Consider the following 15385-nt stretch of genomic DNA (forward strand, 5'->3'; position numbering starts at 1 on the left):
ACCCCACTCTGCCATAGCTACAAAGCCATAGACTTATAACAAGCACAGACTATGGCACAAGAAACATGACGAACACATAAATGTTTCTGTTGTGTGGGCTTGATTGAAACTAATGCTTCACAAGCTTTGTTTACTGAGGGTATTGTTGACACTTCTGCCAAACTGTAGAGGTTTGTCCAAACAAACATTACTGCCGCTGCTGTGTTTGGTTTGAGCCGTTATTATGAACACAAACTTGTTTATCTGATTGTGACCTATAACAGATACATAAATGTTTATCAAAATAATTTCATATAAAATTGCGGAAGAGTTTTTGGTGTGGATTTTTAGAACCAAAGTAAACATTTAAACTCGAAGCATGCACCTAATTATTGTTTTTGACTTGTCTTGACAAAGCACTGTAAAGATGCAAACCTTTGTTTATCTGAAACCATTCATTTTTAATGAGGTCTCGTTTGAAGATGCATATGGATGACAGATAATCCATAAGTCATTATGGCCTATTCAGGCCTGTGTCAGGCCACTTTGGACAGAAACCCTGAAGCACTATGGATTTGTTTATTTTCAGAGCTAAATTTGTAAAATTAAAGGGAACATTAAAAACAATTATATTCTGTTAAACCTTATTTTGAGATGAACAAATTTGTGATTGTAAAAATGTACAAGAGAAATTCTATTCAATGGATTTTCAATGTATTTACAGTTTTTGGTTTTAGGAGGGTCACAATTAAACTGAACCTAAGGGCCAATTCTCTTGCCTTATGGGGCCGGGTGCTTGTCCATTCCTTTGTTACTTTGTTAGATTTTCAAAAACAGACTTTGCTGACATTGTCAAAAGCCCTCTCATCTCCTCCTCCATGTGGGTGTATTGATGTGTCCATGGTTGATGTACAGAGAGCGCTGTTGGAGCAGAAACAGAAGAAGAAGAGGCAGGAGCCTCTGATGGTACAGTCCACTGTGGACGGGAGGTCTCGCACGCGCCGCACTAAACAGAGTGAGGAGCAGGCGCCCCTGGTGGAGGCCTACCTCAGCAGCAACAGCAGCACTATGTACCACGGTGAGGAACATGGCATAGAAAAATACTATCATACAGAGATCACAGACTGCATGTCTAATATAATATTTTGTTTTCATTGACTTTATTTTCTCAAATAGTTCAGTCCTAACACAGATGCACTTTTTATTGGTGCCAATAAAACTGACTTGATGTTTCCGGCTGTAATATTGAATGCATGCACCAGAGAACTGAAACATGGTTAAGAGTAGGATTGATGATGCCTGCTTATCTCCTAGAGACCAGAGCAGCAATGTCACCCCACTTCACAAGGACAGCTTCTGGGCTTAGGGCTATGAACTGCGGCATTTGCTCCTGGAAAAGTGGAAATACAGCCATCCATCTGTGCTGATGCTAATCTAAATGATCTCTTTGGTTTGTGTCTAGTGGCAGAAGCAGAGCACGAGGAGGTCAAGGTGACAGCAGACATGCAGCCGCCGCGCTCGGCCAAAAAAGGCAAAGCATCTGCCAGCTCAACGCCGCAGACGGGCAGCGACAAGAAGGAGAGACGGGGCAAGCACAAAGGTCAGTGTGCCGCGCCAGGGCAAGAGGGCACAAGATTGGCACCAGACGGAAAACATTGTTTCTGGATCTAGAAATTACATCCTCAAAGCTCCAGGTGCATTTGGTAAAATGTCTGTATGATTAACTCTGGGGTTGTTAGCCCTGGAGTTGTGCTGCAAAAGAGCATCACTCTCCCAAAACAGTTCACCCATGCTTCATTCGAGCCATGGAAATGGCCACAGAATTATATTGTCAGTCATTTGGAGACTTGCCCATGTTGCTTTGAGAATGTAATTCTGTTTCAAGAAATGAACCAAAGCAATTGTAAAGACTTTAATGCAGTGTGTGCACCTATTAGCATCCTCAAAACTGAAGCACACAAATGTGTGTGTTTTTCTTTTTTTGCAAGGTGCAAAATGTGATGGGTCAGAGTGAGTCCAAACCTGCATTATGTCTTTGCTCAGCTGTCACACAAAAGTACAAAAAGGCCTGCAATTTACAGTAATATTTAGTATAGCCCCCATTTATGTTAAATGTGTCGCTGGTCGTCTGGCTACTGCACATTCGGTGTGGCAGAACACTGTTTTGTACTCTGGTTGTTGGTTTGCGTCCCTGTACTTCACTTTCACTCTGTGCTCTCCTGCTCAATACCAGCCAACAACATAGTAAGTACTGTTTATAGTTTGTATAGTCACTGTTTTCACAGTTTCAACTTGTGACTTAAGCCTCTCTTTTCACTCAACAATGATAATGTTGCAGATATTCTAACAATGGACCAAAAGGGAACAATTGTATGGTGCAACATAAAAAACGTGTCTTGGACCTGGATGTCAATCCCGGTTTTTATGTTTTAAAACAGTGGCCACTCAGGTTTTATCAGGTCATTTAACTCTTTATAAATGTTATTAGATATGTATTATTTGCAGAAATGTGTTATTCACATCAGCAAATTCTAGTTCATCGTTCCAAAAAAGCAAACACAATCCATTGGGAAATGTGGTTAATCAGGCTAGTGGTGCTAAATGCATCACTCCTAGATCCTTCACTGTGATTCACTGTGATTTTCTCTCCACTCATTCTCAACAGCCCACATCACAGCAGATTACACTGGGCTGCTCAAATTGACTGAGATCGCCTCCATCTTTTGGCCTTGATGAGACAAAATTCAGTTTCTTTTTAATTTCAGTATAAATACTGTATATATATAATTGCCAACGGACAAATGACTTCAAAATTCCAGCCTTACGCCTATTTGGAAGATAATTGCAAAGATATTTAATTCTTTTTTTTTGTACCATGCTAATTTCCTCACAAATATAATCTATTCAAGCAGTTTACATCCTATTACATCCAATTCATTTGACTTTTTAAGCACCTGCCCCTGTGTCCTGCACAGTCAGTGTTTATGCTGCTCTGATGGAGCTGAGCGTAACATAAATCGTCTCGACGATATAAAAAATGTCAACGACATCAAAAAATCACGATACGATATGGCCCAACCCTACTTACTGCCCCTTGGGTCGTAAGTAATGTGTATTTAATAATATATTATAAAATATAATTTTGAAGCAATACAGTAAAACTTTCACTTTTAAAGGGGCTAGATGCAAGTTAGCCATTTTATACTCACTACTGCCACCTCAGGTCATACGTGTAACTGCACCTTCTATATTAAGCTCGTGCATGACGGGACTTCGGACCCGAAGTAACACCTTTTTGAGTGACAGTGCAGGATTTTAGAGGCAGTTATGGTGAACAGGTCTGGGCTCATTCTACACCTTAGGACATTGTTGGAACATGGGGAAGAAAATACTTAATTTTAACATGTTTAAACTCTGTATAGTCCCTTTAAAGACAATGCATTATTTTAAATTTTACCATTTACCATATTAATAAGGTTCAGTCAATATATTTTATTGTTCCTGTAGGAGAAATACACAAGGACCCATCTCCAGATTGCTAAACTGGAGGGATAGACTATTGTGCATGTTTTGGGTCGATAGGGCACATCAGGGCACATCAGCGCTCGTAGAGTCCACCCTAACACAATGAGACCAGGAGAGATTCTGCTTTTATTTGCCCCGCTCATTTTCCTGTCTGTGGATTGCTTGTGTGCTCACTGCTACGATGCCGTCTGATCCCTCTATGCTGCAGGGATCGATGGCCTGTCCTCTCAGCATGAAGACGGGCACATCCAGATCCTGACAGTGGGACACCTCTCCACCGACGAGGCTGAGGCAGCGCCCGTGGTCAACTGCACCCAGTCCCACAGCAAACAGGACCTAAGGGTGACGATGCTAAAGAAAGGTACGGCCCGCCCCCACCTGCCAATCACCACCAGGTCTAGGGCATTTATGTATGTTTAGTCCTACAGATGTCTAGTCCAGTGACATCTGTAGCATCATAGGAGGAAGTAGTGCTGAACCATTACAGAGCTTATTCACTCTGAATTTAAGCATGATTAAATAATTCACATCAAGCATATTCATATTCGTATAACAACCCAACACGGATCAGGGACCATCTCAGCTTTTTAGTGTCACAGAACCACTGAAATATGTCCGTCCAAACTTTTAGTGAAACTGGGCAATGAAAAAATAAATGAGCTAAGGAACAATACGTTGCTTTGGTTGTGCACGGCTGACACAGATTCAAACATTTTGTCAAATTTAGCCTTGGAAAATTGTAGTCTATGGATGACCTTAAATTGAATTAATCTGTATCTAGAGTTACTGGAATAATGTGTTTAAGAGCTTCTCACGTTATGTATAATAAGGTCCTCAGGCCAAGCCTCCCTGATGTTGTCAGTCGACACTGGCGGTACAAACATATTTACAAAGCGTGTTATAAAGTAAAATTATATGAACCATTTGGATTTGTATGAAGGGGTCAAAGAAGTTTGGTTATGTGGTCTGTGTAATTTGGATTATGTAAAATAAAAAAAACATACAGTACTTTGGGATTGGAAAACCCCATCTCCTCCATCATGTATTTTGGTGGCCGGTATGAGCAAAATGTTGCATTAGAGACATATGCAAGGATGTGGTCCCCATTGTTGCATTCACTGAACAACTAATGCCTGTTATAAAGAATAAAAAAAGAGCAGTGTGGCCGAGGTCCAGCATCAATGTAGGGAAAGATTTAAAGCTGAGTAGGTGCACCATTGACAGGTCTGGTCTGCTATTGGGTGCATTACTGTGGTGAGGGCTGCAGAGGTGGTCAGTGGCAAAGTGAATTTACGTGAGAGTCTTTGGGAGGAGCCAAGGGAAAAAGACACAATTGGAAACATTTTGTCCCATTGACTGGGCCATTTTATTTGGCTCAGTTTTGTTAAGTGCTTGACTTCAACGCAAAAGGACACTTTTTGTTTGATGTATTTGAATGTCTGCCTTCTGTTAATGGTGCAACACCAAAAAAGTAAATAAATTAAACTAAACTAAAGATATCTGTACTTTTACAGCAATATGAAATTAAGTATTTTAACCACTACTGCCTCTAGATGGCACTCACGCCGCATCACGCTGAGGTCCTATTGCCTTTAATCGAATTTAATAATACATTTTTTAATATAGTGCTTTTTCCTTTTCCTTCTCCTTTTGTTTTTATTTTCTTTTTTTCCTTTACCCTTTTGTGTTTGTGATTTGTTTAGTGTTTTTTTTGTACTGTGATGTTTGTATTATATTGGGGATTATTGATTGAAACACAACAAAAGGTCAGTAGTTTAGCTGTGTCACACAATTGTCAAAGTCAAAGAATGCAAATAACAAGCTTTTCTTACGGTTTGTCAAATTTAAGATTCATTTGATCAACATTATTAAAATCCACAGATACTCCATCTTGGTCTAATCATTCAGTGAAGCATGTCAGTGGATCTTATACTAATGACAGGCGCTACACACCATGTGATTAGATGACACAATAAAATGAAATGTATGGATTGAACGGACTCTAAGACTACTCGTCAGCAGCCTGTTGCATCGTGTTTCTGTTTTGCCGTGTGCATAATTTTGCATGTACATGTATGTGTGTATATTCTATATTGACACATTTGTCTGTGTGTGAAGGCATTTCCAGCAGTATGAACTTTGATGAGGAAGAAGATGATGACGATGAAATTAGCTCCAGTTCGTCACAACTCAACAGCAACACAAGACCAGGCTCTGCCACGAGCAAGAAATCCAACAAGGTACAATGACATTTACAGCACATGATGGATCACTTTCGAAAAAGGAGAACACTTTGTACCTTTTTAGTAAATGTTTCTTAATTCCTTTCTATATTATACCAAATCTATACTTATTGTTTTCTAACAAATCTAATATGTTATTGCAACTGTTGTGCTTGTTGTTTGGCAGCTTGATTCTTGATCATTGCATAAAGGACTGTCATTGTGCCCTTTAGCAAATGCTTCACCAACATTTCTAGCTCCAGTGAAACATAAGCATTAGCATATTATTTGATTTCATTTCAACGCTAAAGCATTTAAAATGGCATGGTGGCACAGCGCTTAGTGCTCGTGCTTCACAGTTAAGGTCCTGGGTTTGATCCACGACCGACAGGGCCATTCGGGTCTCCGTAGGGTTCCTCCGGGTACTCTGTTTTCCCCTACCACTAAAAACATCTGGAGATGGGTCCCCGAGCGCCTGCCTTCGGGGATCAATAAAGTATACCTTCCCTTACCATATTCAGTTATTTCAATGAATATAGTCATTATTTGAAAGACATTTTATAACTCCTCTATTATTCCAAAGAACAACAACCTTATGGATGTATAGTTTGTAATTGAGACATTTTTATTACCTGTTTATGTGTTTGTCGCACTCAGGAAGTGGCCGCCGCGACAACTACGCCAGTCAACGAACCCTCCATCGATGTGGACGACCTGGAAGAGTTTTCTCTGCGACCGGCTCCTCAGGGCGTCAGGGTGAAGTGCCGCATCACCAGAGACAAGAAGGGCATGGACCGAGGCATGTACCCCACTTACTACCTGCATCTGGAGCGGGAGGATGGCAAGAAGGTGAGGCGCTAGATTGTCTAAAATACGGCTTTTGTCCATCACAAAGCCACATATACCACCATGCTCAATGCATTTATGTGTGTGAAATAAGTATGGTTTGTTACTTAATTGTTCTTGATGACTTCACTTGCAGGTGTTCTTGTTGGCTGGCCGCAAGAGAAAAAAGAGTAAAACCTCTAATTACCTCATTTCCATTGATCCCACCGATCTGTCTCGAGGTGGAGAGAGCTTCATTGGTAAATTGAGGTAAGACGACACTGGCATCACTGATTAAACTATAAAAGACATTTGCACAGGCTCTCATAAAGAGAGAAAAAACAAACAATATGAAAAACTCTTTGTGGAGAAGATGTCTAGATTTTTCTCATCCTCACCTCTTATGCACTGTATAGTAGGCCTTTATGTTTTACTACTATCCCTTTAGATTTCAAAATAATAGTAATACATTACTATTTACAGAGCCTACATTCACATATTAATATTTATTATTTAGTGGTGTGTACTTTATCATCCACATTCACTCTTTTCTTTTATCTTGTTTTGCTCTGAGCAGTAAGGTAGCAGTAAGCTGTATGATTTAACTAATAATATTCAGAGATCAAACCTACTTCATCAGGACTAATAATAGCATAGAATGGATCCTTTTAATTTTAAAGGCAACTTTGCACGCTGGGATAGGAAGTGAGCGCTGACCTAATCCTCTGAGACTGCTTCAAGGCTGTGTCCACAGCTCCGTGGAAACTCCAGGGAGTTTAATCAAATATGACTGGGCGCAGCCTTTAATCTTCAGAGCCAGTCAGACCACTGGTCAATGCACCACTCAGACCTCTGCAATCACACAGCCACTCCAACTGTGGAGCTCAGAATTTAAATGAATCCTGACCTTTCATCTAGTGATTTTCAAGGGCTCATACCTAAAAAAAGGTATGGGCCGACTTTATCAGGATTTGAATGAACTATTCATTGTCTAATAGTTCTATTGTATTTGTACTGAAAATCATTTGAAATAATAATAAGTACGTAGCAGACAATATTGACTTGTGTAATTTGGTTTCCGGTAGTTTGTCAAAGATCTTTAAGGCAACAAAGCTATTATCCATTTTAGCTGCATATAACTGTACACCACGGTGAGAGATGGAAAGTCTTCCTCCTGAATCTGTGTCGCAGCCAATCTAGGTTAACAGTTCCCCATTGCCATAAATTATTTAAGCTGAGCGTTTTCCATCATTATCAATCAAAAACACTTGGTTGACCAAAGAGCTTTACATCAAAAAACACAAGAATTTAGAAAGGCCAGTCTGAATACATTTTTAGTCTTTAGTCTGGACTGAGAGTGGTGTTCTACTCTTTGGGCGCTCATTGACTGATCATTATCGTCCTCAAGTGGAATTAGTGTTTTATAAGTAGAAACCAGCAATATGTGCACACCAACACTAATAATCTTCTCCTGTTTTCTCTGCACAGATCAAACCTCATGGGGACCAAATTTACAGTTTACGACAATGGTCTGAACCCCATGAAAAGCACCACGAGCCTCGAAGCCAGCAACCTGCGCCAAGAACTGGCTGCCATTTGTTACGTGAGTGTCTCCAACTAAATTGCTTGACGTGGGTAAAAATGGTTAATACCATGCCCCACACTACAGTTAACAGTCACTGCAATAGATTAGTACTAGTCTCATTGTTACTACTACTACCACTGAGGTAGGTACATACTGGGTACATGACACTTTACAGACATACATACATACATACATACATACATACATACAAAATGTCCAGAAGAAGAGTCTTTAAACAAATAGAAAATTGTACATATGGTATGGCCCTATTAACATAGCTTTTCTACATGTACCATCAAAGAACCATTGACCTGTTCACACATGCATTCATACACCAGGGTAAGCAGACTAAATGGCAAAATGCATTGCCTGTAGTGAACTGCCAGTCTTTCATTTGTGGGTGAAGGTCACTATGAATTGCACTATTGCTGAATGTCCCATCTCTCTCTCTCTCTTTACATAACTATTGAATGTCTCTATAGATGTGGTATGAGTGGTTAGATAAAGTTATTATATAATGAACAATACTTGCTTATATTAGGACTATATTTAATTCATCATATGCAACAGGTCTTTCAACGTGAAAAGGAAAGTGTCTGTAATTTATCCATGGATGTTTTACTCAGCAAATGTCCTTTCAGAGGAGAAGCATGAATACATTATACTGTATTTGATATTTCATCTCTTCCTTTCAGGAAACTAATGTTTTAGGCTTCAAAGGACCACGCAAAATGAGCGTCATCATCCCTGGTATGAACATGGACCATGAGAGAGTGTCAATCCGTCCACGAAATGTAGGCCTCCTGTCTCGTCTCCATTAACCAGCGTGTGATCTGAACGCAAACATGAGAGCATGAAGCTCTGATTCTGTCTTTTACCACAGGACCATGAGTCTCTTCTGGCCCGGTGGCAGAACAAGAACACGGAGAGTGTGATCGAGCTGCACAATAAGACACCAGTGTGGAACGACGACACTCAGTCCTATGTGCTTAACTTCCACGGCCGAGTCACCCAGGCCTCCGTCAAAAACTTCCAGATCATCCACGACAACGACCGTCAGTATTTTGACCCAGTGGTGTACTGTAGTGTAGACCAAAACAAACCAGTCTGTGCATATTTATGAAACAGTAATCAGCTTTGCTTCACAAATTATGGCTGCAGACAATACATGTTTTACAGTTTTATATCTTTTAACAGAGACCACTATACTGGAAAAATATTGTGCATAGCTATTAGTTATTTTACCAGTGAATGGGATGATGTCCCCAAAACCTTTTCTCCTATTGATATTTTTATTTCACAAATTGTGTATCTAATAAAAGGCATGCATATAATTTTCTTTTCATGTTTTTTTCTCAATAGCTGACTACATAGTGATGCAGTTTGGCCGCGTGGCAGAGGACGTCTTCACCATGGACTATAACTATCCCATGTGCGCCCTGCAAGCATTCGCTATCGCCCTCTCCAGCTTTGACAGTAAGCTGGCCTGTGAGTAGCTGAAGCCTGGACTCCTGCGCTGCTCCATCTGTCCTCTCTAAAAGGGCTCCAGAAAATCAACCCTTAAACGCCCCAAAGCTTTGGCATAACCCACGTAATCCTAATGTGTTATGGGCCTCAAGGAGAAGATGAAAGCAAATTTTGGGGGACCCGCGGGTGAGCATGGGTGATGGGAGAACAAGCACAAAAACAAAATGAAAATCTTTTCATTTATAACTGTGGTTACTTTGTATTGTAATGGCATTATCAAAACCGATACTGTTGCTTCATGGCATAGTTAGACAAGTGTAAGACTAACTTTTTTACATGTATGTTTTATTTTGACCTTATGTTGTCTGCCATGTGACATCACTCAACATAAATAGTGCAATTTTACAGAAAATAAACATGCACGGCACTATATATTTATTTTATGTATTTATGAATTTCTGATTTTATTTGTCGCAGTCATACAGTATTTGCTGCAAGCACATAATTAGAAAAAGTTTCTCTCAAACTGAACAAGGGCAAGGGCATGTCCCACTGCAGTGTGTGCCATAGACAGTATTGTGTTAAATGTATGTGAATGTATCGGACGAGGGTGCACTTTATTTTCTGTGCTGGGTCACATGTGGCTGTAAATAGGTTTTTTGTGCCTTTGAAGACTGATTCTAATGTGATGCTTTGAAAGTTAAACATGAGCTGAGCATGAATTGGTCTCTTGCATCTGCATCAACTGTTAATGGAGATATTTTCTTGTAGCTCTTTACTGTCAAATTGCACTGTGCAATTTGACAATTCTTCCAAAAGTGCACATAAAGTGGACCCAATCCAGTCCATGTCTAAATTGCTTTACATTGTGCTGAAAATTGGATTAGCAACAGAAGGCTTTATGAGTCCCTCAGGCTTTTTGGTCTTTATTATAAGAACTCAAATCATACACATGATTTTACTGCCACAAGTCACAAAAACTTTTGTTTTCATCTGCATATGTTAGTTAGATATACATTCCACGTTTCATTTTCATATCAGTTTCACTGCTGTTAAAAGGATGAATATATATTAGTATTTTGTATTTTTGACCTTTAAAAAATGCTAAATGAAAGCAAAGAACAATCTCTGATACCGCTGTTGTACTGTGGGTTATGAGGGATCTTTATCAAATGTGCTATTCTTGTACTCGACTGTCTTCTAACTACCGTATTTCTATTTACATACACTTGATACATTTGCTGTAAAGTTGGCTTTTCATAGATGTGTCCAGGAGCCAAAAGGTGTTTCATTCTCATTCTTACAGTGCACTTGTTGTGATGTACAGTAAATTTACATTTTACATTTGGTGTACTATTTATTGTTGTGGTATAAACCTTTGGAAATCATCAAAAATAAAACTCCTGGTCATGATGTTGCAGTTATTGACCTTTGAAAATGTGAAAATAGTAAGATACATATAGTGTGCATTTTTACTAAATGATAAATCTGATCTCAAGTTGCATAAACAAACATGACCACTTGGTGGAGCTATTTTCTCCTCAGATGTTACATCCGCATTGTAAAAAAATCTATTCATTTATGCATTCAGTTAGCATGAAGTTGCACCTTTTTGCAGTATATTAAACTGTGTGTTCTAGTGACTTGATATAATATATAATTTTAAAACAGGTAAATTGTACATGTTGATATATTAAATGTATGGCCTGGATGTCCTGTTAAATCCTGTTATTATGCTGAAGTTACAGAGTGTGCTGTCTAAGTGTCTCTCCTGTTTCGCATTCGTAGTCCAGTGATTGCCCACTGCTCAGACCTCTGTTCTGGGACAGGGCCCTCTGTTGGGACAGAACTCTCCTCTGCTCCTGTTAGAGCATCCTCTGTCTCCTCCTCCGCATCTCTCTCTGGGTTTGCCCCAATATCACAGCTGAACAGAAGACTCTCTGCCTCCATCAAAGGGTCATCCTCATCTGCCTCTTGCTCAGGCCCGGTCTCAGGTTCCTCCTCCTCAGTCTCCTCCTCACTTTCCTCTTCCTCCTCAGCTTCCTCCAGCTCACCCTCTTGACCTTGCCCCTCGTCTTCCTCGTAGGTGTCCTCGCGTGGGTAGCGGTAGACGTCCCGGTGATCGCTGAAGGTGATTTTTTTACAGGTACTGTGACTGCGCAGCTCATTGCTCACCATCAGCCCTAAATACTCCTTCTTCTCTGATGCCAACATCGGCGACGGAGGACTGAGCAGACGTCTACCCTCATCTTCCTCTTCCTCCACTACAGATTCTTCTTCATCCAACTCTTCTTCATCCTGGGTCATATCTAAAAGTAGGTATTGATCATAAAAGCATTACAAATATCATTTAAAGAAAGAAGGCGTAGTACGTAATGTGTCTTGGTGTCTGGTTTTAACTAACTGTTTAGATCTGCGCTGCTGCAGTTGGGCAGGTCTAGATTCAGCAGCACAATGTGCCCAAAACTGTAAAATATATTTCTTCTTCCCTGATGTCACAGACATATTCCAAAATGAATATGTTGTTGTGGTGACTTTTTTTATTGGTCAAGCAGTGTACTATGCCTCCCCTGCTTTTAAGTGCCAGGCTGTTCAAAACAGCATGCATTACAACTCTGTTGCTTTTGCAGATTGAAGACAAAAGCCCAAGTTTCACCAGCTTGGAGTCATCAATGGAGTAGTGGATAGTTGGTGAATGGCCACAATGTCCCAACAAGGCTGTGACGTCAGTAAGGAGGTGGCGGAGTCATGTTTTGGGCCAGAATCATGGTGAGAGAGCTGGTCGGACCCTTTAGGCCCTTTTTTACTATATTTATTTTTGAAAAAAATACTGTTATCACTGGGAGATTTTTTCAACCACATTTAAATGATCCTCTACCAGTTAAAGACTTGAAAATTATGCCAACTCTAATTTGAGTTGACAATTTAGAAAATCTTAGAAAAATATAATTTGCATAATAATTTGGAACGCAGTGTATAAAATACAAAATATTTAGGTTCTACAAACCCTACAGTCCAAACACAGATATCTTCACTCACCTTTGTCAGATCCCTCTTCCTCTTCCTCCTCCTCCCCTTCTTCCTCCTCCTCTTCCTCTTCCTCATGAAGCACCTCTAGTTTCCTCGGACCGACCTCCTCTTCCTCCTGCTCCATCCTCTCAGCCAGAGCCTCTGCAGTGAGCTGACTTGCAGTGTCCACTCGAGGCCCCAGTCTGCATCTGGTTCTGTGAGGCGGTTCATCTTCGTACTCTGGGTATGTCTCCTCTGGGTAACCTAAAATATACACATTAATCTCTTTCTATTATTGATGGACATGTTTTTAAATTTAAAGAAATATATCAAAACTGATTTCTTCGTTGACATGAGCTGCTGCAGTTTGTTTGGACCTAATGCCTGGTCAACAACACTTGAACACAAATTACAGTGGACCATCACCAAGACCTGTTTTGGAAATTATACTATGAAGTCATGAAGCCAAGAATCTTAGTTGACACATTCCCTTTCACAATGTGATGATAAAAATGTATTTGGTCATGAATACTTTATCTTCAGTAAATACTTTTACACAAATAAGACATATTTGAGTTTACCTTCCCAGCCTGCAAAATAGGGCACCTCTTCAGCCTCCATCTCCGGAGATGCCCCATCGAGTCTTCCCTCCTGCATCAGTTCAGAGATTTGGCTCAAGTGTCTCAGGAGTTTCTCCTCTTTCTTCAACTGCTTGCTTTTCCTGCTGCGGCGACTAGAGGGCAGAAGAAATAAAGTGAATAGAGTGAAGATGATGAGGATTGTGAACACTGAACAGAACTTCTGTTGGAAACAAATCAAAATGGCGGAACCCAACACAAACATTTCTTATCTGTTTCTGCTGTGGAATAGAAATATGTTTTTACCTTCCAGCTTTTCTGCTCTTCCCAGAGACGATCATCTCCATCATCTGCTCAGTCTGCAGTAGTCTCTGCTGGAGCCTGGCCAGCTCATGCTCATTTACTACAAAATCATAGCGAGTTTCATGCACTAAAGTTTTGTATTTGCAGCATCAGTTATATAGACACACAATATATAATACAAATCAAGGTAAAAAAAGTAACTTTTGAATTGTTGATGAAATGCTCCAGGCAAATTATAATGCACTTACATTGAGTGTAATCTGTTTTGGGATTGTACATGGCCGTCTCTCCTGACTTTGCTGGCTTCCCTTTGCAAGTTAGCTAAACAAAAGCAAATGTATAAGCATATACTTATACATTTAAAACATGTGAGTAAATATATTCAACATGCTGTACTTTGTAAATGATGTAGAGGATGTAGAGGAGGATCCCAAAGCCGTAGATGGGAATGACTTGAGCCATCAGGTTGTACTTTCGTCCAATGCCCTTGAACTTGGTCACAGTCCCTGTGTGGGGTGTGAGAGAGTGCAGAGGGTCCAGGCCCCACGGCTCAGAGTCCAGGGGCAGGGGAGCCCGGTGTTTCATGGGAGGGTAGAAACCAGGGCCTACTACAAAACAATGCACATAAAACAAGTCGACTATGATATATACAGTGATGTTCTGGATTCAACTGCACTACAAACACATGTCCATCTAAATAACGTGAGTATTTGTAGAAGCAACTTCTTCTATACACATGATTGTATAGTTTTCTAGGACATTTCATGAGGATTTTCAGAAAGCAATTGCTGACACTTTCAGACAATTGCTGGTGAAATAAACCGTGTGCTATTTTAGATTTAAGCAGACAGCAGCTGGCCGCCAAATGCATTTTTAAAACTCTTGACATTGCTTTGAGGAGAACTCCCACTTTCTCTCCAAAACGACATCGCACTCGATAATGCGGCCTCGAGGCCTTGAGCACTAATAGAGCATCTGGCAGCATATGAACAAACAGATCCGTCTGAGAGCTGACGGACGGTGCCACTATGTGCCTTACCCTCCGGCTGAACCGCGTCCTGCTTGGCTCTGGGCAGCAGCATCCTGGGCAGGAACAGGGACACACACAGCACGGAGCAGGAGATCAGAGTGACCTTTTGGCACGTCGTGATGGACATTTTGACTATAGGTTAACGGGAACAGTGCAGCTAGTGCGACGCAGATGTGTTTGCGGCGACGTTTTATCAGATTAATCCAGATTAAAAATGATGCGTTTGCGTTCGTGAAGAGTTCAGAAAACAACCTTTCGCTTTTCAAAGACTAAAAATGAAAGACCTAGAAGACACAGACTTAATGTAGTATTGTATTTATTTGACAACTATTGATGTATAGCAAAGAACACATAGACTAATATTAATTCTCAAACTCTTACTTAGGCTTAGCTATTAATAACACGTAAATTCAACCATTTTCAGAATACTTAGTAATTTAATTCAAACATATGAGAGACACAGAGAGAAAAGACATCATGTCGCCAAATTACAATGTTTACTTAAATGCAACGTGCCTGCCCTCTAATCTTTGTATTATCCCTCAATCTGTAATGTCAGCAGCAGAACAGCAGATGGCACTGCAAGCTCATTTACAAAAAGAGATGGTCATGAATTGGACACTTTATTCACACATTCACTCTGAACTCAGCTCATGGCCTAATTAAGTGAAGCAATTGCTTAGGGAGATCTTATATAGTAATCTTTCTTGTTACGCTTTACCCCATACATATCACAACAACCAAGCATTAGCCACTGCATTGAATTGTTATTATTATTACTGTGATTATCCTAACACTTGTATTCAATAGACAGTGCTTGCATGTGGTTCTTTTGTTCTGAAAAAGAGTAAGGCCAAGGTGA

General features: G+C 40.2%; 2 protein-coding genes across 4 annotated transcripts in view; one reads left to right on the forward strand and one right to left on the reverse strand.

Moving 5' to 3' along the window:
• Window positions 1-11004, forward strand: part of tub (TUB bipartite transcription factor) — a 29887-nt gene extending 18883 nt beyond the window's left edge. For both annotated transcript variants that reach the window (XM_079555950.1, XM_079555951.1), the window contains exons 3-12: window positions 895-1057; window positions 1442-1579; window positions 3713-3865; window positions 5623-5744; window positions 6384-6575; window positions 6709-6821; window positions 8040-8154; window positions 8832-8930; window positions 9020-9191; window positions 9499-11004. In XM_079555950.1, coding sequence (XP_079412076.1) covers window positions 895-1057; window positions 1442-1579; window positions 3713-3865; window positions 5623-5744; window positions 6384-6575; window positions 6709-6821; window positions 8040-8154; window positions 8832-8930; window positions 9020-9191; window positions 9499-9632 — 1401 coding nt within the window. In that variant the 3' untranslated portion in view covers window positions 9633-11004. The remainder of the gene's footprint in view (window positions 1-894; window positions 1058-1441; window positions 1580-3712; window positions 3866-5622; window positions 5745-6383; window positions 6576-6708; window positions 6822-8039; window positions 8155-8831; window positions 8931-9019; window positions 9192-9498) is intronic.
• A 290-nt stretch (window positions 11005-11294) lies between these two features.
• Window positions 11295-14738, reverse strand: ric3a (RIC3 acetylcholine receptor chaperone a). 2 transcript variants are annotated; one of them, XM_079555919.1, is made up of 7 exons: window positions 14533-14738; window positions 13890-14098; window positions 13742-13814; window positions 13497-13593; window positions 13194-13345; window positions 12643-12876; window positions 11295-11912 (listed from the first exon to the last, which is right to left on the reverse strand). In XM_079555919.1, exons 1-7 carry the CDS (start codon window positions 14648-14650, stop codon window positions 11362-11364), a joined length of 1434 nt encoding a protein of 477 aa, XP_079412045.1. In that variant the 5' UTR covers window positions 14651-14738; the 3' UTR covers window positions 11295-11361. The 2 variants fall into 2 exon arrangements, with proteins under 2 accessions (XP_079412045.1, XP_079412044.1); XM_079555918.1 differs by having other exon boundaries at window positions 13890-14101; window positions 14533-14737.
• Between the last annotated feature and the right edge of the window lie 647 nt (window positions 14739-15385).

The sequence above is a fragment of the Gobius niger genome (genome assembly GCF_951799975.1).
Source record: "Gobius niger genome assembly, chromosome: 4".
Lineage (NCBI taxonomy): Eukaryota > Metazoa > Chordata > Actinopteri > Gobiiformes > Gobiidae > Gobius > Gobius niger.